The sequence below is a fragment of the Gallus gallus genome, chromosome 10, assembly GCF_016699485.2.
Source record: "Gallus gallus isolate bGalGal1 chromosome 10, bGalGal1.mat.broiler.GRCg7b, whole genome shotgun sequence".
NCBI classification, from domain to species: Eukaryota; Metazoa; Chordata; class Aves; order Galliformes; family Phasianidae; genus Gallus; species Gallus gallus.
The window spans coordinates 2,137,174-2,164,948 of record NC_052541.1 but is presented as its reverse complement, the minus strand read 5'-3'; the positions used below and the strand labels follow the sequence as shown (position 1 = coordinate 2,164,948).

Below are 27,775 nucleotides of genomic sequence, written 5' to 3'. Positions count from 1 at the left end.
CCCTGTTTTGCTACCTCAGGAAGGCTCTCTGATTCTGTCTTGCTATTAGCTTTGGCATCCACTCATACAGAAGATGCAGAAGTGACCCAACGTGTGTACAGCTTGAGAGGAGTAGAGAGCCCATGTGGCTGTTGATTGAGGCTCAGAGGCCTCAGCTGACTATGCCTGGGAGTTTGTTTGTTGTCACTAATCTGAAATGCAAAACAACCTTGAAACAGTATTGTCTTCCTTTTTGTAACTACAAGCCCTGTCTTGATTTTTAATCCCACATGCTGTTTATCTTATGAAAAATGCCAGTTGCTAATCATCTTCTCACCAACTGTCTGAAATGTCTGCAATGTGGGAATTGAAAGTGGATAGGGCCCTCTGAATAATGCAGTATCCAAGTCAAGAGAGCCATTCAAGAAATAAGAGTTGGGATATCTATTCAAAATTCCAGCCTGAAATTTCATTTTTTGGACTGCAACGCCTGCTTAAACATTCCTATCAGATGGAGATGAAAGCAGATCCTTCCAGTTTTAATGGTCGTGGCAGCTGGTAGATCAGGCTTAGTCAAAACAATCGTGCTTTGGAATGCATTTATAGGGAAATGCTTAACAAGAACTCCTTTGAGTTCAGTGTCGGCAGCTTGATTTTGGTTTTAAGAGGCTGTGTTGAACAAGCACAAGTGGAGAGAAATAGCTTGTTCCAGTGGACTGATTGTATGAAAAGAATTAGGAAGTCCTGCATTTTAGGTCCTGGCCTGCCACTGCTTTGCTGAGGGGCTTTGCTGAGCTCTTAGATTCCTGTAGCAAGCTTATTTAATCTCAGGTAGCATTATCATAGAATCACAAGGTTGTGATTAAAACTTGCTTCAGTAAACAGCCACAAAGACTTGCAGTTTGATGTACAAATATGCCTTGCTTAGATTAAGTAATGCAAAACAGTGAGGAATATACCGACAATCTGCACTGACCCAGTAGTGTGTATGGGAATGATAATGTGAGAACTTCCTGATCTAGGAGCACATCTGTCTAGTTTTTTTTTTTTTTCTTTTCTTTTCCCTATTTCATAGAATCATACAGTAATGGTTTGGGTTGGAACAGACCCTTATGATCACCTAGTTCCACCCTCCCTGCTCTAGGCAGGGACATCTCCCTCTAGTCCAGGTTGCTTACAGCCCCATCTGACCTGGCCTTGAGTGCTTCTCTGGTGGTGGGGGCATCCACAGCCTCTCTGGGCAACCTGTTCAGAAAGCTATTTTTCTTTGGTCCCCTTAAGAGGATCAAGAATGAAAGTGTGGTTTTATAAGGAAAGAACCCCTCAAACTAAGTTGGATTTCAGGGTGGTGAATTCTTATCTTTTTAATTCTCTTATTTTTTCATACGCTACAGGGTGATATGGTGACTAATGACTTGGAAGTGACAGCAAGACTGTTGCAGGTTTTTAATTCTGGGTCTGGCATTGGCTTTGTTGTAATAATCTGTGTGGGATAATCTTGTTTCCTCCCTCTCCTTACCCAGAAAATAGGCAGAAGGTGTTGAAGTGAATTTGTGGGCCTACAGAAGATCATCTTTGGTGCAAAGTAGCCTGAACTTATTTCAGGAGCACCATGATTTTCATTCTATGTATACTAAAAAACTGCTAGAGGGAACTTCGTAAATGAATGGTTAGTTATTATTCAGTCCTCCCAATGGCTCCTTCTAGTTATTTAAAATGCCGGTTTATTAGTTATTTTACTTAGATACAAGGCATTCATAAACATGAAAGGCTAAAGCTGCCTTCGTTGCACTTGGAAATCCATACAGTTTAGTTAGACAGACTTCGAAACCTCAGTGCGCTGCATACATTTTCTAGAGGAAAGCTTACCATTTGTGGCTTTTAATTGGGATTCACTATTAGACAATTCTGTAACACTCCCAGCAAGCAAAGAGCCTCTGAGAATCCATTGTGAGCTTTTTTCTTTTGGAACAAGTCTATGTTGAAACTGGAATTGTGATGGTCCTGCTTGGCAGAAGTTCTCAGTACTCAGCCCACATTAAAAAAGGCCATACGGTCCCCTGTTTAGTTCAAATACCATCAGTGATGTTTGTAATGATGCAACTCATTTAAAAAAATTAAAGTAAGACTTAGGAATCCAAAACATCCTAACATTCTCCCTTTAAGGTCATCCTGCCTCCTAACTTGGGGCTGCAACTTCTGCATTAACATTGTTTCTGTGCGTAGCTCATTTTTGGATTAGTTACCATGTGGGAAATACTCACTTTGTTATGACAGTAAGAAGGGCATGAATTCACTAGAGAATGGACTAAAATGATCCGAATAAGAAGGATCCAGATTCCTTTCCTGAGAATCACAGGTCTGCTTTCCATTACTCCCATTTAATGTGGGCACAAGCACCTGATGAGTCTGTGTGACCCCTTCAGAGGACACTCACCCAAAGTCCATATAATGCTTTCATCTACAGTGTAGGCGTGTTAGGAGTTCCATCAATGAGAAAAGCCTAGGAGGAGGAAGGAGAAGTGTTAGCTTCAGATGCATGTGACCGACAGTTCCCCTCCAGGCTGGTTTCAGTCAGAATGCTAGTGCTGGCACTGAAAAGTATCAGAAGTGTAAGCAAAACACAGAGCTGAATGAGGAGGATGGTAACATCTCTACGAGAAGTGTGGAGAGAGCTTGGCTGACTTGCAAAACTTTGCAGTGTGATATGTCTTGATATTAAGCAACCATTCTGTTGTATGCTGGATCAAATCACCCACACACAATTCAGTGTTCTTGTCTTGAAGCTATTTCCTTTAAGTGCTGTAACCAAGAGATATATACCTTCTGTGTAGACTAGGATTTACACAACTAACTGTTCAGACCCCTGTTCGTACTGTAGCTCTGCAGTAAGAGAGCTATTTTCATTTTGCTATGAAGGCTGATTGATGTTTGTAGAAGATGTTGGTGGGGTCAGAATGGGGATATTTCAAGTCAGGTGCATTGCCAGGTACGTGTTGCAGTGAGGGTGCTGGCAGATCTTAGAAAGGAAGATAAATCTTTCTGTTTCATAGTAATGGTTTTATGAAGGATACATAGACTTTGGCTGCTATCCTATTAAGAGAGCAGTACAACAAAAACTACAAGGCTACCCATTGTTCCTGGCTTAGATGGAAATCTTTAATAGACAAATAGATCACCATAACCAAAACCAGAATCTTGAACTTCTGAGGACCAGAAAGCTCCTGCAGGACATGGACTTGGATAAGTATGATCTAATTCAGCCTACGTGTGGAGAGACAGTGTGGGGTGACAGTTTAAAAACCTCTTGGGTGTTTTGAAGGTTCATCAAGAAAAAGACTATTGGTGCTCTGATTTAAATGGTCTGCTTGAGTTTTCAAAAGGCTTTGGCAAAATCTACCATCCACTTTTTGAGAAAACCAAGCAGCTAAAGGGGATAAGGTAAAGTAGCGTGGGTAAGTAGTTGGAGAAACAGTAGAAACAGATGATAAAAGTAGATGATTGAGCCTTCCAATAGGAGAGTGCCAAGAGAGTGCTTTAGGGATTAGTACTTGGATGTAGACACTTCAGCGTATTCACAAATGACCCCTCCCCCCAAAGCCTATTAAAAGCCTTCTAGCCACTGTTATGGTCATTTGTTTTTCCAGTTTTCCAGGTTTTTCTGCAGAAATGGGTGTTATTAACTTTTACTCTAGTTTCCTATGTGGTGTGATTTAGGACTAACTCAAATTATTCCAAATTCAAGTCTAATAGCTGGGATTGAGCTAAAGAAGGTTTTAAAAAACAAGCATACAAAAAAAAAAACAAATCTTTTTTTTTTAATTTTCTATGAAGGATAACCTGTGAAAAGCCTTGTCATGATAATCTATATGTTAGTTGTCCTCAATTTTAAAAATTATTAGCTTAAATCTGGCCTAAATTCTTGTAGTTTCAAATTCCAGGCAGCATCTCTTTTGCAGCTCTGTGAATGTGAGGATTCCACTGTGTTTGGGTCTCTTCTTGTTGTGGGTACTTAAAGATTATTATCAAATAATTACTTCTTCCTTTTACTTAACTAAAAAAGATTAAGCTCTCAGGATCTTTCCTGTTAAAGCATGTCTTCTAGTTCTTTTCCACTGAGCCGGGTCCTTAGCCTGGATCTGGCATCGACATCTACTACAAGCAGCAAAGGCAGCCCCGAGTACAATTTAATCACCTTTTGGGAGTCTTCTGCACTGGGGGGAGCCTTCCAAGAAAAGAGAAAGGGCAGAGTCACCAGAACAGCTCAGATAACACCCTGCATAGAACAAGGGTAAATGTGTGGTTGGAGGCTACATGATTTAGCTAGCTTGAGCTAATATATTTCCCTCGTATTTAAAGCCAAAGCAAGCTAGTGAAGTTTTCATATTACTCAAGTCACAGAAAGATGTTTTAACAAATTCTGTGTCAGCCCTGTGCTTGATGGGAAGATCAAGTCATTTCGAATCTCATATTCTTTAGCTCTTAAAGCAAGACTCAGTCTGCTGTTTATTCTACTCCAGTCTTTTCCCTGCTGGAAAAGGAAGCATTCTCTAGTACTGAGAAGTGTGGGTGGCAAACACCTGATCTAAACCTTTTTCTCTACTTAGAAGTTTGAAAAAAGCAACAACAAAATTGCAAGCTTTCCTCCCATTACTCATGAATAATAAAAAAAAAAAAGAATATTTTTATAGACACATATTTCTAAATAAATCCTGTCACCTAATCCTGTTAACTGAAACCTGCAAATCCAAGGAAGTGGAAGTCTGTTGCTCCACTGAAACAGGGATTTGTGAAGGGTTTTGCAGAATGGTGAAAAACAAAGAACTGGCAAGCAGAGAAGTGGCTAATAATATATGCAGTATTTCTTTGAGCAGACTTTGCATCAGCTTGTCAAGCATCCAAAATGACATGAAGTCGCTTAAAAGGAAAGAAGTGGTATTTATTGTTTTTGTTTTCTAACCTTAAGTGCTTCATCCGGGATAGAGTATGCACTGAGATGTCTCCAGCTTCAGAATGCTGCTTAATCATAGAATCATAGAATCTTCTGAGTCGGAAGGGACCTTTAAAGGTCATCTAGTCCAACTCCCCTGCAATGAACACGGACATCTGCAGCTCAATCAAATGATCAGCGTCTGGTCCAACCTGACCTTGAATGTCTCCAAGGACGGGGCTTCCACCACATCTCTGGGCAACCTGTGCCAGTGCCTCACCACCCTTAATCTGACATCCCTCTCTAAGAGTAGGAGGAGAAAATGATTTTGGCATCTAGGTCTGCTTTACTAAGGTACTTTATACTTATCATTTTTTACAGCAATAGTGAACAGAAGCAGCAGCAGAAATAAATATTTTTTGCTAGTAACTTTGAGCTAGGAACACATAAAACCATGGAAGCTAGACAGATTCCCTGTGTGACTGCAGGCATTTTTCTTTATGCCAGACTCAGTGACAGATATAGGTGCTTAAAGGTTGTGTATTGCAGCATGTAACTCTAAGCCCAGGATTCCCAGCTGAGCTTTGCAGTCCTGTGTCCCCGTAGCACTGCAGGGGCTGCGGGTCAGGCTGGGCAGGGAGCTGCCAAAATCAGGTACCACAAATCATTTCTCCCCATTGTCTCACCACACTTCAAGCATGTGTGGGGTTTCACATCGTCTAGAACCCACTGTCTGGTCCCTGCTCCAAGAATGTTTTTACAAATTGCATGGGAAAAAAACATTGCCTAAAAAGAAGAGAATTGAGGAAGCAGCATCTAGAACTGCTCTGTATTGCCATGCTTTTGTATTAAATAGTACAGAGCAGTAACATTAAATGCAGGATGAAGTTTGCTCACTGATTTCTCTGAAAAAGGCATTCAGAAAAGAGCCAAGTGAGTGAGATCCCTCCCCCTCACAAAAAAACACACAAGCACAAGACTACCATCCTCTGAGACAAATTTATACAATGATGAACTGATACTATCAAGGCAATGGCCTCAAGTGTCTATAGAGCTTTGTTCAAACTCTTACACAAAGGTCAATGAAGTGTTGAAAACAAATGAAAGCATTGCCTGCAGGAATTAATCAATGGGGAGTGCCTGGCTGGACTGCTAGAACTGCCGCGGCGTGGGGCAGCAGCCCTGCAGCTCAGCTCCAGCAGCACATGTGCTGGGCCAGCATGGAAAATAAAAGCTTGGTTAGTCCTTAGTCTGTATGCCTGAGATAGGGCCATGACTGGAAGGGAGTACCCAAAGAAGGAGAGGCACCAAGAATGAAATCCTCAATGAAACTTCCAGGTTTCCTGGGTATTTCTTTTTTGTCAGATGTACAGCACTTGTATTACCTTTTATTAGGAAGTCCAAATCTCATTATTAGCTACTTGGGTAGTACACTAGTTCTTAAAATACCATTTAAAATAGAGAACAGGAAAGTGCATTTTCCTCTACATGTAAACCTTCCCTGTTCTCAGTGGGTTTTAACGTTTGGAAAAAACAAAACAGGAAAGTTCACTTTTTGGTAAAGATGAGATCTTCAGAATGTCAGCTTAGTTGGCTGAGGTCAACAGTGATGACAAAGAAGCCTAGCATGGAAGTTATACCCTCCTTAATGGTAGTGTTGCAGAATAACTTTAACATACAGAAAAGCAAATGCAGTACAGGCATTGCCCACCCTTCCCTCTTCCCCTATTTAGTTTCTTCTCCTCTGCTTTGGATCCACCCATCTCTTATCTGCTGCCACTTTTTCCTGCAGTAGCTCCTCAGCAAAGCTCTCTCCAAAACTGAAAAAGCAGAAAGGAAATGCATTGCCCTGAACTGGCATTTGAAGATCATGATATTGTTTACTCTTCTGCTATGATCTGTTTTGCTGCTGTTTAGACTGGGACTGGGATAGTTTGCTGCAGCTCTGAGATCAACAGAATTTTCTAGGTGCTTCAGTAACACTTAAAATTAAACAAAAGTAACAGCCCAAATTGGAGCTGAAGCTGATCCAGAATTGAGGTAAAAGCTTGAGTAGCACAAACCCAAATGTATGTGTGCTGACACAGTCATGTGCAAACTAAGAAAACAATCTCGAGCTTTAGGATAATCATGGGCTCTTTCTGGTGATGAGTGGGTTACACGTGGTATCACTGAAGGGCCGGTTTCTAAAAGCAAAGCCCAGACAGAGGAGACCTTTATTTTAATCTCACAGAATTATGTGAGCCTTATCATCTGCTGCCTCTTCCCTTTCCTCTGTTTATCTAGTGGCTCACTGAGGCACTCAGCATCGCTGGCAGTTGCAGACACTGCTGCTGAGCAACAGAGTGGCAGTGGCACAGATTGCTCTTCTTTCACAAGATAATGGGGACTTAGACTGGCATGACCTGGTTATTTGTTTGCAGAGGATATACTCATGCCAGTAAGGCATGAGATGCAGGCAGAAGTGCTTCATCTCCCTTGCCTTTGGCCTTGCTTTTATTGGCAGGGAAATTCTATTCCATTGAAGTTATTGAGTGAGAGGGATAACTACCTAAAACACACCCTCTGTGGCAGCAGAATGACCAACGGTATCTGCATAAGGGGTAACAATAAGGTGGGTTTGTCCGCTTGAACCTCTTCTGCTACCATATTGTTTAGGCATGTTGGCTACAATTGTTTTTTTGCAATTTTGCTGTCTTCAAGAGTTCAGAAATCATGAGTAAGCATGAAAATGTGTAAGTTGTTCCCCAGTGTAATGAAATGGTTTTTAGCTGCTTACCTGAGGAAATGGAGCTAATGCATGCTTTGTATCCACTGGTCTGTCAGTTTCCTCTTCTAGTATTTCAACCTGTTTGATCATTTAAAAGAAATCTGACAGAGGAGTCTTCTTGAAAATACTGTCTTTCCACCTGTTTGTGAAAGTAGATAGCTGGAGAAAGGAATTGTAGAATCAGAGCCTCATAGAATGGTTTGAGTTAGAAGGGACCCTTAAGATCATCTAGTTCCAACCCCCTGCTGTAGGCAGGGACACCTCCCACTGGCCCAGGTTGCTCAGGAGAGAAATCCTATTGTGCCCCACTGAGAATAGGAGTTATAGGATCCTAGAATTACACGATAATTTAGGTTAGAAACATCCTCTGAGGGCCTTCTGCTCAAAGGGCCTTCTGCTGCAGCCTGCACGCCAGCATCAGTAAATTACCAGACATCAGAGAATCTCTATATGGTGGCATTGTGAATCACAGAGGAAGGTATGGAATTCTGCACCTTAGACATGGGAGACTGCAGTCACCAAACATAAATCTACGGGATGTTTTCTTTCATAGCCATTTTGCTCAGAGAGCAACTTGTTTCTAATTAGCATATAGTCTCTTATTGAAAATTTTAAAATCCTCTGCCTTTCTTCAGCAATGCATGGAGACATTGTTAAGATATTTTCATAAAGATGATGAGTTCTTACAGACTTAAATGAGGGAAAACTGTATACATGTTTGACCAGTAGTGCAGGTGTGAAGCAGGTTTGGTGATGCATCAATGTGATGTTGAGCTGGCTTCGGTCACACACTGAAAGCTAAAGTCAGCCCTGACAGAATTCAGATCAACAAGTGTGGACTTCCCAAAGTTGGGCACTGCCAGTGCTGTTAGTGGAGACAATAGCACGTTTCCCATCGAATCCAGCACTGTGTGACAATCAAAAATAGCACAGTTCATGTGGACAGAAGATGCACTGGCGAGGACGGGCTCATGAAGAGGGATCCATTATTCTTTGAAGCTACAGCTCATTAAACGCTGGTGAAAGGCGCTATTTTTGAGAAAGAGTCGTTTGATAGTCACTGAACTGATCCAGTTTGAGCAAGCCTCCCTGTGCTGTCTCAACTCTCTTCTGAATAATTCCAGATGATGGTAGAAAAATAATAAGTTCTTGGTCTTTAAATAGAAATTTGATGGAATGTACATTTGGAAAGCAAATGTTATTGAAGCCCAAGATGCAAGCCTACTATGAGCATTTTAATGTGAATATTGAAAAACTCACTAGTGGGGTCTAGACCACAACGTAAAAATGTAGACAATCCATAAACTAAATGTAACTGTGACTAAATCATACAGTTACTGTGATCTCAGCAACTTCCCAGAATCTCTGTAATTTCTCTTCCTCATAGCTTCACTCCTGGCTACTGGTCCTTAAGATTTCTGCTCTGCTCAGGGAATATTATGGGTCAGGTGGCAAGGTGCTCTTGCTCATCAATCTGTTTCTGACTGTGATTTTTATCTTCTTGCAGCAGAGAGGATTATCAACTTTAGTAGAGTTCTAACCACTTAGAAAATCCTGATGTTGTTGAAAGATCCTGTTTCTGCACCGTCTGTGACATATGCCCGTAGATACTAACATGGCTCATTTTTTTGGATAACATTTCCTTTTTTTGCAGTCTAGTGGCAAAGCTGTTGGTTACAAGCACATTCCCAGCAACCCCCTGGAAATACATCTTAGGCAAATGCTCCTATTTTGACTGTGGTTATAAGGATGGAGACGGTGGGATCGCTCCGGGTTTGTTTGCCACTGGAGGCTGGACAGATAGTAGCTTTCCAAGTACTTCCTGAAACGGGCTTTCCTGGTGCTGCTGCCTTTCTATGCCAGGCTTCGCAGCCTGTTGTCATTGGGATCTCTCAGCTCCCACACATGAACTTTGAACTAATCTTTCTCTCAACCCAACCCAGTTTTTATGCAGCAGCAAAAGAGGGCTTTCTGCTTCCACCCTGACATCCAGCACAGTGGAACTCTTCCCTCTTCCCCCTGCCCTATGAAGTGACTCCCCACCGCCCAACATTCTGGCATGTATCTCACTTCTCACTGCTCAGCACTTTCCTCATCGTGACCAGATGCTCAGGTGCCTTCTTCTCTGTACCTTAAATAGGTTTCAGCATTTGTTCCAGCTTCCCACCCATTCCTATTGATAGAGCAATAAAGGAAGCACTGGTTGAATTTCAGCAATCCAAGGGTGACTGCACATTTGCGTAAGTAACAGGGGCAAGAGGGAGGTAAGATTTGTGTATTTGTGGTGAAAATTTATTTGTTCTAGGTGTGATCCAAGCTGCAAGGGCAGTAAGCAAAGGCTCTACCACTAAAACCCCGAGATAAAGTTCCCTGTTTTATAGTTTAGTATTTCATATTTTCAAATGTCAGTTATGAGTTAGAAGCTGCCTGCTAGGAACAATATGCCGCTTTGAAGGGGCTTGCTTAGCTCCTCCAATCTGCACCACATGTTAATTGACTCCTTTATTATCTGAGAAGCCAAGGGCTCCAGGGTGACATCTGAAACTCTCACCCAAGCAAAGATTGTCCTAGCAGGTCAGCGTGCAGAAAGCTTGCACTGCTGCTTCCTGTATCCTGAGCTGGAGGATGGAAGTTTTTGTGATTCTCAGTCTGTTCTTGCATAATCCTGGGCTTATTAGTAATGTGATTTTTCACATTTGTGTGCAGCACTGTATTTTCATTGAAGTAGTACCACATATAGGTGTACGTGGAGTTGACAAAATCCCTTACGAAATAAATGGATCTTTGGCTGCTTCATCTGCATTCTCCCTGCTACATCTACTCCCTTAGTATCTATGACAGGTCTGGAGCAGTATTGACAAAAATGTTAAAAAAAGAGATCATTTCCCTCAGAAAGTGTTTTCCCCTTCCCTGGCAGGTGGGTTCCCTATACCCCCTTTGAATGTCCTGTGCAGCCAATGATAGAACAGTCCTAACGCAGCAACAGGCACAGCTTTTCTGAAGTGTTCTGAAAACCCGCCTAAAAGGACCATTTGCTAACGTGGAAAGCATTGCCATAATGTCAATAATAAATAATGGCCGTGATAGTTCCATACCATTTAGACAAGGATAATTCTCCTTGTCTCCTGCACTTTATTCTTGGAAGACTCTCAAATAAAATATAATTACTTTGAAATTCTCTGGATACCAAATTGTCATTACATTTTAAGGACTTTGAATCTTCCTCTGAGTTGGGGTACCTGTGACTCCTGGAGCCAAGTGTTAGAAGTGTTTAGGAACCTGCCCTTGCTGACAGAGCTACATGAGAATTCACATTCTTGTTTTGGGTTATGTATTTGATGAGGCCTAGATTCGAGACAGCACTAACGTTCTCATTTCAGGTTAAGCATTTTTTTATTCAAAATGGGACTATAATAATTGCTAAAATGATGTGCTGAAAAATTGCTTCAAGCAAGTGTGATACTAAAGAGTTTTACAGACAGTTTCAAAGGTAACAGGAGTAGTCCCCAAACAATAATTTAAAAAACTTATCTGTATCTTAGGAATCATCTGCCCCATATATAAACTGGACATTAGTGGGTTGGGGAGTGCTAGTCAGAGGTCTGAGCACCAGGATGTCTGCATGCTTCTGTCATCGTGCAGCAGTGTGCCAGGCAGCCTGACTCAGTCTTTGCACCTTATCATTTTCTTTCTTAGCTGCAGAAGTGATGAAGGAGCATTCTGCTGCTTGGATGCTCTGCAGTGTTCTCTCCCCACCTCAGGGCTCTAAGAGAATCTTATTTGTGTCATCGAATAAGGCAGCACTTAGAGAATCATCCCAGAAAGACCAAGAAATAGAGTGTGGGTATTTTCCGAGAGCAGGCTAGAATAGTATAGCTGAAAGAGGACAAACAGCTTGATTCCTTGAGCACGTCCTCTATTGCTCTGTCATTCTCTGGGAACATTAAGGGCTGTGTTGAAGAAGCCGCATCAGTTTCAGATGTTATGCACCTCATTAATCAAAACACATCCTTTTGGAAGGCAGTTGATTGCAGCTTAGGCACAGAAGTGCATCCCTAGTGCCTAAATAGGAAAAAGTAGAGGAAAAAGACCTTTAATGAGATCGCTGGCTTAGTTCACAACATCTCATCTACAGGAGCATTTGAAAATCGAGATTTATTTCCCCAGAACAGCAGACCCCGGTGACTGAAGTAACAATATTAAATAATACTTGTACCAGGTAGCATCTCTGTAGAGTATTTCAAATGAGTCACGGCCAGTCTAGTTGTGCCAGGAGGTGGTAGGAGAAGAGGAGCAGGTGAACGCTTCGGAGAAAGGATTCGAGAGAGAATAGGCAAATGAAGCTGAAGGAGCAGGTGCTGCCTGTGTCATGGTGCAGGCACTGCTGATGGCTGCGTTCCCTTAAGTGAGAGCTAAGCAGCATCCTGCTGCTTTAAATGGCACGGTTACCTTAGGCCGGTGATCAGAGACTCCTGGGGGAGAAAGGTGAACGTTCACTTATGAAAGCCCAAGCACAGCTGTTCTCAGGGAGCTGCTGAGGGTTTCCTCACTGCTTGCAGTGAGCACTCATTGCCTGTGCTTATCTCCCTGCAAAGCGCACGTGGTTTCCTTCTTCAGGGAGGTATGATTTAAATGTATAAACCAAAAAGCGGTCTGGAAAGCTGCATGTGAGCCTATGCAAAAATATATGCAAACGCTCTCTTACATGGCTAAACGGATTCTTAATTGAACTCCACTGGTTTCAAAGGCTTTACATTAGGAAATAATTGGACTCGGTTTATCAATCTAACGCTTCTTAAGCATTAGGGAATAAACAGCCGTTCTCAAAGAAGGGCAGGGCAGGGCTGGTTGCCACGTTCTTTCCTTCCTTTCCTCCGAAACAGCAAAAGGCAGCGAGAAGCCCGCTTTTAGCTATTCTCCTCGGCCTCTGCTACGCGCGCTGCGCCGCAGCCAGGAGGAGGATTCCCAGCGGAGCTTCCTGCCCACAGGAGCGGCCGGGGCCGGGCGAGCGCAGGAAGCGCTGACTCAGTGCCCGCGCGGAGTGGGCTTCCCCGTGTGCCGTGGGAGAGCCCACGCATCGCATCCCGCACGGCCCTGCCCTGCCCAGCCCAGCCCCCGTCGTCACGGCAGGGGAGCCCTTGGAGATGCTACTTGTCTTTTTGAATGACTTTTACGGCTCCAGCCCCTCAGGGGAGAAGTAGTAGCGTTTCGCATGTCTAACGGGAGAGCAGGCGGCGAAGGAATAGAACCTTCCAAACCTTGGGTGGTGAAACACACAGTGGGCTTCCCAGCAGGCAAACTTCTGCCGGAAAAGACAGGCGCTCCCCCAGCCCCTGCTTTGCATGCAAGTGCGATTTTCAAGGTGAACTGATACTTTTCCTTTAGATTTGGATTTGCCCCTTCCCACCAACTCCCCACGTCCTTCACAAGAAAACCTGCGGCAAAGCAGCTGCAGCCCCAGAAGGAGAAAGGCTCGTCAGCATCTAAGAGAAAAAGGAATCTCGCTTCTCTTATTTTTACGACGCTGCTATTTTTAAATTAACAGCTGCCCGCAGTTCTCGCTGTTAAACCACGGGTGGCATTAAGCCGGGCTCTCGCTCAGGCAACGCCGAGGCGCGGCGGGCTGCTGGGCAGCGCAGTGCCCGCCTGGTGCAGCCCCGCTGCGCTGCGCTGCGGCGAGCGCTGACAGCCACGCAGACCCTTGGCAGCCAGACGTTGCCCTTTTAAGAAGCCCGGGTGCTGGCTCAGGTAGGCAGAGCCTGAGTGCAGTAGTCGCTCCTATGGCAACCCACAGAATGGGATCGCTTCATGAATATTCCCAGGAGCAGGGGCTGCATGAGGAATAAGTGATGACAGTGATGTAAGCAAGCAGTGGCCGCTGCAGGTTGCAGTTCATTGTGTTATTGGCAGGCAGGTTGAGGAGTTTGAGGTACCCGGGCTTGCGTTTGGCTTTCCGGAGGATGACTGCACGCCCGGAGACACGGCACATTTGCATCTGGAAGCTAACATGGCAAGGCTGCTTCTGCTGCCGCTGCCGCCCTGCCTCGCCTTCCAGCCAGGAGTGCGCGGCTGTCCTCTAGACTTCTTGCCCGGTGCGCTGGATCTGAGCAGACAGGGATTGCAGTAGCACTCACCAAAGGGAGGCAAGCAGCAAGTAGCCAAATCGGGACGAGGGAGGAGAGGGGGGGGCTTTTTCGCCTTCCCTCTTTTTTTTTTTTTTTTTTTTTTCCCTTCCGTTCTGGATGCAGAGCCCGTGCTTTGATGCAGAGCCTGTGGATGCCACAGCCTGGTAAGGAGATGACACACCAGTCTCTGGTCCCTCCTGCCCCTTGAGCCAGGGGCAGGGGCCTGGGCAGTGCCGCTCCCCTCTTCGCGCACAGCCGGGGGTCCCTCCCTCCACCTGAGCAGCAGCAGCAGCGGCCATGGACAAGCTGCCCCCCTCCATGCGCAAGAGGCTCTACAGCCTGCCCCAGCAGATAGGACCCAAGGCGTCGATCATGGACGAAGAGGAAGACAGCGACAAGGACACCCGGAGGAAAAGCATCAGGCTCAAGCCACTGCCTTCGCCCTCTGCTGGGAGCACCCGGGCGCTCGGGGGAGACCCCGGCAGAGGGGAGGACCCCGGCCTCGTAGAGACGGAGGCGAGCAGCAAAGGTGCCAAGACCAGCACCAACGGGGACTGCCGCCGCTTCAAAGGGAGCCTGTCCTCGCTGACCAGCAGGCACCTCCACGACGCGGCCGAGGAGAAGAGGCTGATCGGCGGCGAGGGGGAGCCGGCCTCCCCCGGCGAGGACAAGAGCCCCTCCGGCAGCGGGGAGACGCAGGGACTGCCGGTGCCCCCGCCGCCAGCTTCCCCCCCGGAGCCCCAGCAGCAGCCCCTCCGGGCTTGCTCCTCTACCTCCATCAAAGTGGAAGGAGGTGGAGGGTGCGACCAGATCACCCCAGATGAGGAGCAGAGGCTGGGCCAAGCCGGGTTCATGCAGAGGCAGTTCGGGGCCATGCTCCAGCCGGGGGTCAACAAATTCTCCTTGAGGATGTTTGGCAGCCAGAAGGCCGTGGAGAGGGAGCAGGAAAGGGTTAAGTCTGCTGGGTTCTGGATCATCCACCCCTACAGCGACTTCAGGTACCATCTCCCCTTCCTGGTCCACTCAGAACTACCTGGCCTGCCCCTTCCCCTTCCCTGTCCAGCTCAGACCTCTGCGCAGAGCACACACCCAGAGATAACTTTCCTTGCTAATTTCCTTGTCAGAGGAGTGGGAGGACACGTCCAAGATCTGCTCCAGTCAAACAATCTGCAGGTTTCATTTATATTTGAGCTTAGTTTCAGTATCCTCATACTGTTATTAATTTTCAGTGGTGTTTTTAAACCAACAGATGTCTCTCACTTTGACTTTTTGTAGGGAAAAGCCTCTCTATAGTCCAGTGTAAATGGGCAGAACGTTCCCACCTGATGCACAACTCTATAAAACACGGTGTCTGCAGCTTAGCTGCCACATCTCCAGCTCAGACCCTGCAGTCTGCCTGAGTAATGTTTCCTTTCCTGTTCCAACACCTCAGAGTCCTCTCCCTTCTCCCTCACCCAGAGTTAGGGAATGATGCTGCTATTGTTCTGTGCTGCTCCTTACCGCAGCATCACTTGTCAGAAATTGCTGTCTGCAGAGAGGAGCAGCATTCATTGCTTAAGACTTTTGGAGTTTTACAGACAAAGGTTTTCTATTTGGCATCTGCAGATACCTGTCTGCAAAACTAATTTGGGTAGGGAATGGTGAACATTGTCTTTGTGAGAGGGATAGCTTTCTTTCACTCAGCAGCATTTCCAGGAAGGTTAATAAGGAAATTAACTTGTAAACAGTGGAGCCAATTTTTGTATAGTTCCAATCATTCAGCTGAGGGGGTTGTGTTTAGGTATTGCTATGTAAGTATTGTCTACTGCACAGGTGAATTGTTCTCTGCAATATGTATGTAAAGCACTGCAATCAATAATTAATTACTTAGTGCAATCAATGGGTAAGGTCTATCGCTTCAACTTTAATTACAACTGGCTTACATCTCACATTTAAAAGCATACAGTAAAAGAACGTTATTCAAACAAATTTCTATCAAACTACATGATTTTATTGAATTCTTAGGTTCTTAAAGAAACATTGCATGATTCCCTAAAATACAATTAACACAATAATTGCAGGAAGGAGTTGCAGGACGGATTTGGGTACCCAATGACAGAAACCACTTGGCACTACCGTTGGAGATTTAAGCTGCAGTTCGCATGCTTAGAAGATTCAGGACTGGCACTGAACAGATTCCTTGATACTTGCTTGGATTAGCAAACATTATTAGAAGGCTGTGTGAATTGGAAGGCTGCACTGTCGATTAAATTTAGTGCAGTCAAGTGTCCCAAGTGTACAGCTGACTGAGCATATGAGGGTTTCCTGTAGCTACAATTGTGGTACATCGTCCTAGTATGATCTTATTCCAACCCAGATTGGAAAGAGTATAAAATCGCCTCACTGTTGTTCCTGGTCAATACCTCACAAGCACAGAGAAATATGGGAGTGTTTAGCTTTACAAGATCAAAACCAATTTCATTCTCCTGGCTCCCAGTCTTGTGCATTTTCCACAAGCCTGGACTTCAACTGCTGTGCTTTCTTGGGTTATTTTAGTAGAGTGTTCTCTGTGTGTTGCATCTTAAAGGAATCTTGGATGCAGTCCCTAGAACATATTTGAATTATCCAAAAGTAGCCTTCAGTTAGTGTATCTTTCATATACCTGTAATAATGGATTTATGCCCTTTCATGTTTTAAGTTTCCAGCATAGAACCAGACTGTCAAACTTAGTGAACGGATTGTAGCATGAGCTGAGGTAGCCACCTTGCCCAAGGTGAGATGGTCCTAAGAGTTTATTTTTTGAGGGTTTCTTGTGAACCAGTGCTCATTCTTAAAAATGGCACAGCAAATTCTGAGGCACGTTCTTATCTGTGAGGTACTTCTCTATAGGGCTACTCCTCTCCTTACACAAAGGAATGGAATATGCAGGCAAGCTGGACTTTGCCAAGCCAGATGATCATACAGAGTCTGCTAACACATAGATGTTTGCATGCATGCAGTTAGGTATGTGTGCATGTATGGCTTGGTAGTGTTAATAATAAGGTCTTCTGCAATGTAGCTTTACATTTGTGTAGAGAAAGCAGTCAGTTGGATGTCTGTACCCTGGTGCGAGACGTTTTGTGCTCGGTGTCAGATTCCAGGTAGGCTGGCATCTTGCTGGTTTGTGTTCTTATAAATTGACGCTAGAAGCCTCACACACAGATACGTGCTTTCTCCCTACTATTATATATCAACATCAGATGGGGCAGTGGTACTGATCATGCAGAGAGACATCTGAAGAGGCCAGGAGTTGGATTGCACTCCTGTGTGGTCAGTATGCAGATTCTCAGGGGAACTTTATTCACCCCTGTTTCCCAGTCATTTGCAGCACATCTTCTTAAATATGACTGTCGCTTAGAGAAGAAATGACTTATGAACAATGGCTGCATTGAAGAAGGGTGGGAGCTTTCCTGGCTTCTGTTTGTGTTTTGTGTTCTCTCCTCTGAGTGCTACTGAAGCATCTATCTTGGAAATAACTTGCATGAATACGAATAACATTTCTTGACCTCTGAAATGCAGCAGATTGCGCCAAAGAGCAGGTGTTATCAAAATATTTGCAAGAGCTATCTCCTTGATCCAAAGGACTCTTCTTTTCTGCTTTGCAAATTACGCAGTGCAATGTGTGATTGCTCTTTGCTGTAGATGGGTGCAGATTCCGGAGCGTTAGGATGTTCTAAGAGGCATGAGTCTCCATTACATTGCACTTTGCATAGTCACCCACGCTGTACAGTAGCATTCAGTGTACAAGTTTCAAGTTATTGAATACTCAGCCTAAGATCATGTCTCCTGTGATTTTGTACACACTAATGTCACCTCTGAGAGCGAGGAGCATCTGCAGGCATTTTACTAGAGCTCTGGACCTCATGGCTCCTGTCTAAGAACCGCTCAAGAGGTGAACTTTTGAGTTAAACACTGACCCAAATTAGTGGAGCTTGATTCTGCTGTGAAATTACGTTTGTGTCTCTCTTGTGACTTCATGGAGCTGTTTTCCTTTGTGCTGTGAGAGAGGCATTGCAGTTTTAGAATAGAACAGAGGCTTTCATCATAGTCTCGTTAAATTATCATTTTAGCATCTAATGTAGCTAATTCCAATGGAAAATCTATGACCCTCGAAGAGGAAAGCAAATTAATATAGATTAAGGCTCTGTTGATTTCTGCTTTTAGTCCATTGTGAGGGGAAAAAAAACACCAAATGACCTTTATAAGAACCAGACTCGGCGTCCCTGAGTACTCATGACTAATGCGGTGGACTAGTTCTGGAAGCACTTAAAAGGTGTCTCCGCAATTCCTGAGGAAAATAAGAATACTAGGTCCTATTCTGAGGTTTAGGTGGAAGCGCTAATTACTATTTGCATCTGTGGTTGATCACATATCAGCGCAGAGACAAAGTTTATTTCCTAGATCAAGATTGATCTGAGGCTCTGAGAGCTTTTTCAGCAGGTAGATAGAATTGTAATTTATTGCTTAGAGGAAGCATTGATCCAGTACAATTGGTTTAATAAAAAAATTCCAGACAAACAAAGATCTATCTAGTCTGTAGTTGACTGAAACATATTGGTTGGAGCTACTGTCCAGAATTGCTTGCAAAACAGTGTAGCATGCTGCTTTTAGGAAGGGCTGAGAACAGATACACTGCCTTAAGGACCAAAATAGTTCACTCCAGACAGTGGATGTAAATAGTAATCTATTAACTTCTTTGCAAGAAAAAGAAGCTGCTGCTTTCTTGAAAATAATGAAAAATATTCCACTCAGTAATGGTCCCGGCTTCTTAGTTTGGAATTTTTCTTCCCACTGCTCTCCCTTACTTGCAGTATTTGTCTGCAAACAGAGCCTTTTGTACTTTTGCTTCTTCTGACAGAGGAAGCTTTGGGAGGAAGCAGAGGAAGATTTCCATGGCACCAAAAGAAATGGATGTGGAGGTGCCATGTATAAGTTAAGGGAATTTCTGAAGAACAAAATCATTTGCTCCTCTTTTTGCTGTTCTAGACCTTGAAGCAGCCTCACTCAGGCTGCCTTCCTTCGGGAGCCAGTGCGATTTATTAATTACAGAACTAAATGCTGACCCCAATAGCACCGCTAGGATTGAGAAAAAATTGTTTCCCTTTCCTACTGTCCTGAACAGAAGTGATTTGCAGAGAGCTGCTCTGTCTGTGGAGATTGCTTTCGTTCGTAAGCCTTTTGCTATTTGGTTCAGAGGGTAAACAATTTGTGAAGCATGCGGCATGCTCCCTGACTTGGGCAGCTCACTTAGGTGGGTGTTGTGCTTCTGTGCTTCCTGCGCTCCGACAGTAACGCTCCTTTCTTTTCCTGCTGCCCAGAGTTGCTGCTCGTGTGCCTGCCTTTGTGCCTGCCCACATTCAAATGCTGCCCACAATGGCAAACTCTGATCTTGTGACTTGCCCGCTGCTCTCAGCAAAGTAAAATGAAAGCTGGCTATTGTGTCACCCTTATGTACTGCACACTGAAATTCTGGTCTGCTGAGACCTTTGCTTTGAGGGGAAGGCATTAATAATAGAACCTGTGCCAGTCATTAAAAGAAAACAAACAGCGCAAATGAGGCACAAGTTTATTGGTGGGCAGCTGGTATATTTGCCTCTTCTTGCTTTACAGTACTGTGGGGAAAGCACTAGCTGGGGAAGGGAGATGCTTTCCTGAAGCCAGTTCTTGCTGCCTCTACTGCAGCTAGCTTTCCTGCCAATTCCCAGGGCATCGTTGCTGGACCAGAACAAGAGGATTCAAGCAGGAATCATATGAGGGATAATCCAAATCCCGCTGAACAGCATGACTTAGACTTCTGTTGTCTTCAGTGGACTGTGAATCAGACTGCAGGAGAGGAAACATGGTTTTGTGACCACGAACTAAGAAAACCAAGCTAGTGCAGCCATACTTCCTGTGTCCTTGGGCAAGTCACCACAGACTTCATGCCCTGGTTCCCGTGTTGTGAGGCAGAGGATAAAAAATCCTGAGCCAGAGGGTCATTGTGGGGGATATAGGTATCCGTATGAGACATGCTTAGGTGCTACAAAAGGCAGCAGTTGTAAACAGGAGAGCCTTATCAGTAAATGGAGCACCTCAGTGTATTACCAGAATATGTTTGAAGATCCTAATTATATAATATTAGAGTATTTTCATATATGTTCACGTACAGAAAATGAGGCGAAAGAATACGAATAAATACTAAAGCAAACATTGAGATTTAAGGAAATGCTGTGATTAAGATTTCCTGCACAAACTCAATTCAGGTCCTTTGTGCAAATCTGTGCCGATAGATGAACACATTATTTCTTCCTCGGAAGCCCATGCCTCATTCAGTGCACTGGGGGATGGTTGTTCTTTTGTTAAAAGCTGTTTAACATTTTCTCCATCTCTTTTTGTAAGACAGCCTACCATATTTATTTCACCTCGTTCAGATCCTAGTCTGAAAAAACAAGCTTTTTTGGCACTTAGAAAATATTCAACTCTAACAGCAATGAATGTTCATTTCACTTCTTGACACCTCAGCTAGGGAACTGGTATTGTCATCCCCAGTTTATCATGAGGTGATAGAGACTCATGGACAATAAGAACACTAACATGGTATAGGCAGTGTGAGGCCCCGTTTTGCAGAGTACATAGCGTTACACAGCATATCTTATGTTCAGAGCTTGGCCTCTGGGGTGCCTAGTAAGGAATCAGACATCACTGCAACCCATAGGACAAGGGCACCGAGGTAATGACGACCCGTTTAAGAGTAACTGGTTCCTTAAGAGGAATGGGACATTCAGATTTGCGTTGTTACTTAGACTTGGTTGGTGAGCAGCCAGTCTGAGAGGCATGCCGATCCCACCCACCCTCTTTCCAAGCCTCTGATGTTTGCCAGTTTATCTGTTGTTATACTAAACAACAAAAAAAAAACAAACAAACACCAAATGTAGCTGTAAACAGTGTCATAGTGTTCTTTTTAATCACCGCCTAGCAGTATTATTCTAATTCCAGTTTTGGATTGAGCTATTTCCCTTGCACCTCTGCAGGAACTTTTTGGCAGAGATAGAATCTCCAGGGCAGCGCTCATCTGCCTCAGCCATCACATCTCATTCTGCAGTTCCTTATCTCTGTTATTGCAAGCCTTCCAGACTATGCAAGAAATGAGCTCCTATAGAAAGTCTCTTCCCCACACAGGTCTGCCTCAAGCCCTTCCTCTCATCTTGAATGAAGCATGAATTCTATAGGAAGAACTATTTTAAATCATGTAGTGACTGTAATGTAATCCATACGTGCAATTAACCTCCGTTCTGTTTTTCATAACCTAAGCTTGCAGTCTAATTTTAATAGAGTGTTTTTGTACAATTGTTTAGATTTTAAAAAGCAAATCAATCCCCATTCTAATCATAATAGTATTTTGGGGTTCATTAGCAGCTATGGACCCTTAAGAGAGCATGCTGCACTGCCCTCTGCTCTCAATTAAGCAATGGCTGTAGCAGGCAGTCACAGCAAAACAGTGATGGTGCTCCATATTCTTGGGTAACTTTCCAGGCTTCGAGGGGAAGTGTTCTCTGCCCTCTGTTTTCTCCCCAGTACTTCAGCATGGCGTCTTCTGCCCCACTCCCTCCAACCTGTTGTTACCCCTCTCTTTACCTTTGTGCTATCTCACCAATGCCGTCTGCGCTTTCCTGGCTTCCTGTACCATGTTTCTTGCTGAGCCAATCCTAGGTCCTAAGACACATCTTTTCGTTTCAGCATTCTTTTGCACCTCACGTTAGCTTTTAGTAATCCCTCTTCTCCCTTTGGCACCTTACTAAGAGCAGTGTCAGTGGTGTTTATCTCAAATCAGTTCTTTCTCTTCCCAGTCTCAGACCTTATCCCTCGTGTCTTTCTCAAATGGATCCCTCTCACATTTATTTCCTCCCATTCTGTATATTTGCAGTTGCTGTCATCCCATGACTATTGAAATAATCTCAGTTTTCTCAGACTGTGCTTTCTGTCCTAATTTAACAGTGAGTTATTTTGCCTGGTAATTTCAGACCCTTCCACTTTATCCCTTTTTCTGTCCTTGAACACTCCCAGCCTAACAGTGTTTCGACAAACTCTACCCAGTTTTTGTTTTCCAAGCTTCAAATACATCCATCCTTAAAGCCAAGCATTTCAAATGATGAATTTGCATAGAGGCACAGACTTCGCTGCGTTAAGTGTGAAACAGATTTTATTTGAGGGAATAATGTGTTTTCCAAAAGTGCTTATTGGTAGGCACATACAGAATCAGTGTAGGACATTTCAGTCCTATTATAAGCAGGTAAACTTGAGGTTCCAGTACAGTGTTGTTCTGGTTAGGTAACTGTGCTAGTGCTTTCTGTTGCACTCAGTTTTTTTCTGCTCTAACGTCACTGCTGCTGCACTGAAATCCATTTATTATACAGATAAAAGAGTGATCTCTGTCTGGAGATAACATAGTGTCATTTTAGCTTGAAACCATTGAAATTTGTCTTTGTTTCTGCTGCGTTATGAGCATCTCATTAGCAAGCCCATGAATTCAGTTTGCTCTTGAAACCAACTATCTGAGCACTCATCTGTGCCGGAGCACAGATTTCATCCTTTCTCTTACTTTTGAAAGCTCTGTTGGTGCCAAGGCAGTTATAGGTCAATTGAGTTATTGTTGGTTCTAATTGGCACTCTAACAACCTATTAAATCAATTTCCCTACAGATGAGTGTCACTCAACAAGAAGGTGCCAACTGCTTTTCTGTGTTTGAGAGTGTAAAAAAAACATATTTGTGCTGATGAGTGTAAGGGAAAGGCCGTTCCTTAGGGAAGTGGCTTGGTAGAGCACAGGATGTCACCCCAAACTGTGCCACATGGTCTGCCCTGAGCGAGGTGCAGGCTGCTCATGTTCTCAGAAGATAAGGCCATTTCTAGAACTCAGGCCACAGGGAAGAATTACTAAAATCCCCAACCCTGATGAATGCTCTTACATCCATTCTCTGTTTGCAACAGAGCGTGGGTCTACTTTTGTGTGGCCTCTTCTCCTCCCTTTCTGGTTCTTGGTGTCCCTTGTATGTTCCTGTGGCTGCCAAGGCAGGTGAGGTATCCTTGGCCATCTCTCAAATCAAGCAGCGTCTGGCTGGTGACATCATTACCTTTTTGGTGTGGAGTGGTGTACATCTGAGTGAGATTTACTTGCCCTGTGTTATAAAAGAGGCAGTTATTATGGTGAGTGCAGTTGATTTAAGTCCTGCTCAGAAATGTTTAGATAACCTCTTTGTCTAGCGGAAATACAGTGCTCATTCCCACATTATCTGAGTATTTCTTAGTGAGATGGCTGTAAAACAAGTCACTTTTCAGCCTGCAAATAGAGACAAGGTTCTTGGCCACGCAGCACTGCAAGTTTGTTCCGGGGTCTCCAAATCAAAGCTGATTTGTATATGACAAGCAGTAAGGACTGCTCAGGTATCCTCGCTTAAGTGGGCAATTTTCTTGGTGATGAAGGCAGATGAGAACGCAGCTTGGCTCTGTGCGGCTCTGCAGTGCTGACAGCACTAAAACCTGGGTTTTGTCAGCAGACAAAGCAGTTAAGACTCCAGAAATACAGAAAAGAGAGCAGATATGTGCTGGGCTAACAAGATGCTGTTATAGGGACCTCTTACTGACCCTCTTCCTTGCTGAGTGCTTTGCTACCTAGGAAATCCCTTTACAAACTGAAATTATTCATTCCGTGCAGGATATTCGCAGTGACTGACATCAAATATGGGCACCCCATGCCTCATTTCTGCACAAGGCTGTAGTAAACCAGGCTTTTAACTCTTTGAGAGGTGCTGCATGCAGCAGGAGAAGACAGTGCCAGTGAGAGCAAAGCAGATGAGCATCCAGAGGGGAATTCCAAGGTCAGCTCCAGGGCCCACCACTTGGACATTATAGGGACACAACTGCTTCCCCAGCGATGCGCAAAAGCTAATCTTGTTTGTGGTGACTCGTCCAAATGTGCTAATTAAGGATTTAAATCTCTGCTTCTTTGAATGGCGAGGTTGTCTGTGTTTATGCATCTATTGTTAAAGAGCTTAGAGGCAGGAGAGGTGCTGCAGGTTGCCAGCTTGATTCTAGTGTAGGAGCTGTAACTCCTTTTTTTTTTTCTTTTTTCTTTTCACATCTGTGCTTAGGGTTCTTGTGACTGCCAGGAAATCAGTAGCTATGCACTGAATAACTCCTCACCCTGCTCACAGCTCCAGCAAGGCTGTGTGCAGAGCAACCCTGCTGGGGCTCGGCTTTCCTGGTAGGAGCTGCAGAGCACTATTACAGTCTGGGGGATGGAAAACCTGGTGAAGCGCAATTGGATTGGCCTGGGTGTGGGAAAGAAATGTCTTGCAAAGTTATCAGCACTCTGGAGCCTGTGAGGGAGATAACTGCTGCATTCCCAAGACTCAGGGACTCCACATTAATAAGCCCCTTCCTGCCAGCCAGGGCTTCACATGTGATTTCAGGGCAAGGTGCTAAGTCATCACCGTGCTAACATCAGTGTTACCCAGCACAAGGTCTCTTTTGCAGAGGGGCTGGTGTGCATATGTGTCCACGCCTGTCTCCAGGGACAGTGCACAAGTTAGACTTCCATTAATAACAAGAGGAATGTTTTTTTTTCCATCTCCAGTTTTCTGCGAATTTCTGGGAAGGGGAGGAGGAGGACCAGTCGAGTTCACAGATCATGATCCGTCCTCAGTGATATCACCACAAACCCACTTGTGTCATTTTTCCATGCTCAGTTGGCTGCGGGCACTCTTTGAATCATGAACAATGTGTACCAGGTAAAAGGAGAGACTGGAAGGCAGGTCAGGCATCTGGTTGACCCTCTGAGCAACAATGAACAGAACACTCTTTGTGCCTGAATTTCTCCAGCTTTGACAATTGTACTGCTAGGCCCATGGAAGATGCTTCACAACTCTTAAAGCATTTTAACATAACAAAAGATACCATAGCAGAGGTCGGCAAGGGTTTGTTAATATTTACAAGGCAATTTCTTGAGTATTTCCTCATGATTACACTTCTCTGTATACTGTTACCTTTCTTGTGCATCTGTTGTTAGGAGCACAAAATGAGGCGATCCAGGAACTGTGAGGTGATTTCAGAATGTTGCTTCCTTTGTCTTCTTTTAAAAAAGAAACTGATTGTGAGCACCTTTACAGTTCCATGTACAATGCTATATTGTGTGACATGTTTTAGAAGTAGGCTGGAAAAGCATAGGAGAAAAGCTTGGACAACGAAGGGAAACAAGGTTAATTTTTCCTTTTTGTGTGTGTCTGTAATGAGAGTTGTGTAGCCGCTGCATGGGGTTTGGAGATGCTGTTCCAACCTTTCTTCAATGTTCATGTATACTGGAAGGCGTGATGCCCTTTTTGATGGGATTCACAACTTGACTTCAGTAGGCACTTGCAAATGAACGGTCTGGAACAGGAAGTGGTAAGGTGTCCGTCCTTTCCTCTGCTGTGGCAGCTTTAGAAAATAGCATCTGAGCTCACTAACTGCTGAATCTTTCGGATGTTCTGTTCTGGCCCTTGCTTTTTAGTGTGAAACCAGGTGTGCTTCAGGTCATGACAGCCTTGGTTGACACATTGTGTATGCATGCTATGTTTAGAGAGCAACTGAGGGGCTTGCCTTAAATTACACCCCACATTTATCAGGGACTGTTGGCTCAGCCCTGACTGCTTTGGAAAGTGTCTGGTTTTCGCTTTTGCTGCATACATTGATCTGTGATTCTTTTTTTCTAAAGGTGGACTTTCGATAGACTTCCAAACAAGGGCAGCTTCACTGGCTATGTGCTCCTTTTGCAGCATGAACAGGGTTTTAGGCAAACGGTGGCAGATGTGGTGATGGCCTATGGCTTGTTCTTTTGGACAAGGGATCTGGAAAACTCATCTGCAAGTACATTCACATGGTAAAATCTGCACTGCAGACAAAAAAAGATTTGCCTTGACATCATCTGCCCTGCTCTGCGATCTGCAGTCAGTCAGGAGACCAATGCACAGCTCCCAGCCTCTCTAGCTGAGTAGAATTAAGGCTAAGCTTCATCATGAGCTATTGCAAGCTGTTCCCACCCCAAATAATTGGCTGCTGGATGGTTTTGTGTCTGTCTAAGCATTACGGTGTGTGGGTGGATGTGTTATGTGTGTGTGAATGAGTCTGCTTTGAAAATTAATACATAACATCGGGAGTGCGTCTAATAATGCAGCACCTCATGATTCCCACATCCAGCCCACCACCATCTCTGCTCTTCCTCTTCGTAAAGCACCTGAGATGTCTCTCCAGTTCTTGGTGTTCTGCTGTTGAAATTAAATAAGATAGAAAAGCTGTGAATTTTCCCAAAAGCTCATTCCCCTTTGTCAGCACAACTCTCTTTGCAAGCAGAGTATCCCATGGTGGATGGCAAACAACAGAGATGTTCCCTCGTCTGCAGAGAGGAAGGGCAGTGTCCATCTGTGAGCATCGCTGTTGGAGGCACTGATGTATGGAAGTCACGGATGACTCGGGGAGCTAGGAGCTGTAGCCCCTCTGGGACTTAGGTTTTGGCAGCTGCTGTAGGGTATTATTTTCACAAGGCTGAGCTGTTCTTAAGCACTTCTTCTAGTGTAATCATCACACACATATTTTTTCAGTAATGGCAGGCCATCAGCATTTCTTTCTAGTCTTTTTAGATAAGATGTAGAGAGACAAGCTGTGAAAGAGCTGAACAAGATGCCTTGACGTTAGTCATTCACATTTCCTCAGCTTGTCCCACAAGTAGGCTGTAGGCCTGCTTTCCGTACACATCCTGTGTTCTTCTGGGGAAAGAGACCCTTTTTCAGGTCAGGACTGCTATGTGGAAACTTTTACCTGCCCAAGCTTGGATACTTGAATACTGTAGTCCAGTTAGGAGAAAAGACACACGGATGGCTACACCTCCAGGTACAAAAATACTCCAAATAAGTTAGTTTTGTAGTAATGTGAACTACCCTGATCCTTCCAAAGCCACGGCTATGAACAGAACAGTCTTGATAGAGAGCCAGGTGACACATTCCCACACAGTTTAAATGCCCTGAAGCAGTAGCTATGGCTTGTTCTGTGGGTACTGCTTAATTGCTGTATTTAACCCCAGTGATAGCTTTTCTGTAATTCTGGATGGAATTATTTTCCCACAGATAGGAGCTCTCGTGGATGCAGAAAGATATATCAACATTTCTTTGAAATTAGTTTTTATCAGTAGACATATGGAACAAAATTCCTTGGTGAGAATCCATTGCAACTAGTGGGGTGACACTGGGAATCACTTTCTTTCTTCCGAGCTACTTCTGGCCTCCTGTATACATATCACTAAGGCACATATGGGCAGTGTCTAGCACTGCCTGACCTGCTGATATCACACCACAGGGAGAGATAAGAGATTACATTCACATTTTGGTGTCTGTGGAGGGGATCTTCAAAGCAGGATTTAGTGAGGCTTGCGCTCTGTTGCCACAGTGGAAGTATTTTAGAGCACTGAATTTTCTGCTTGTCGCCCACAAAATAGCTATTTCTGATTCAGTGATGTCTTTCATAAAGGAGATCCCTAATTTACAATCTGAATGTCTAATGAGCTAAAATGTTTTTGGATGTACTTGAGAGCAGAACTAATCTGCAACTTGCTTTTCCTGGACACAAGTGGAAAGACCTTCTGCCTCAGCTTCTGAGCACAGAGATGATCAAGTGAAGGCTCAAAAAATTGAAGCTACTTCTCCCGATTCCACTTTCCCCTGTGCCACACAGTCCCACTACTGCAGCATATGAGAGTTTTGCAGTTTTCAGGTAATTTTGCCCAACAGTCCTTCACTTGGGGACTATATTAGCTCTGCCTGACAGAGGAGGATCAAAGAGTGGAAAATCCCGATCCTTGCATCTTCTTGAGCACCTGTTCTCCAGTGATGCAAGGGAGTGCTTTTAGTGACTTGCTGAGCATCCCTCCAGGTACCCTAATCACAGAACC

General features: G+C 44.2%; 1 protein-coding gene across 3 annotated transcripts in view; it reads left to right on the top strand.

The window, feature by feature from the left end:
* HCN4 (hyperpolarization activated cyclic nucleotide gated potassium channel 4) overlaps nucleotides 1-27,775 on the top strand; it is a 146,125-nt gene that overhangs the window by 32,787 nt on the left and 85,563 nt on the right. Inside the window, exon 1 of one of the 3 annotated variants that reach the window (XM_425050.8) lies at nucleotides 13,430-14,802. The exons of the other annotated variants lie outside the window; for them this stretch is intronic. Within the exon in view, the coding sequence (XP_425050.6) occupies nucleotides 14,102-14,802 (701 nt within the window). The 5' untranslated portion in view covers nucleotides 13,430-14,101. Of the gene's footprint in view, nucleotides 1-13,429; nucleotides 14,803-27,775 lie in introns of those variants that run through there. 3 annotated transcript variants of the gene reach the window in all.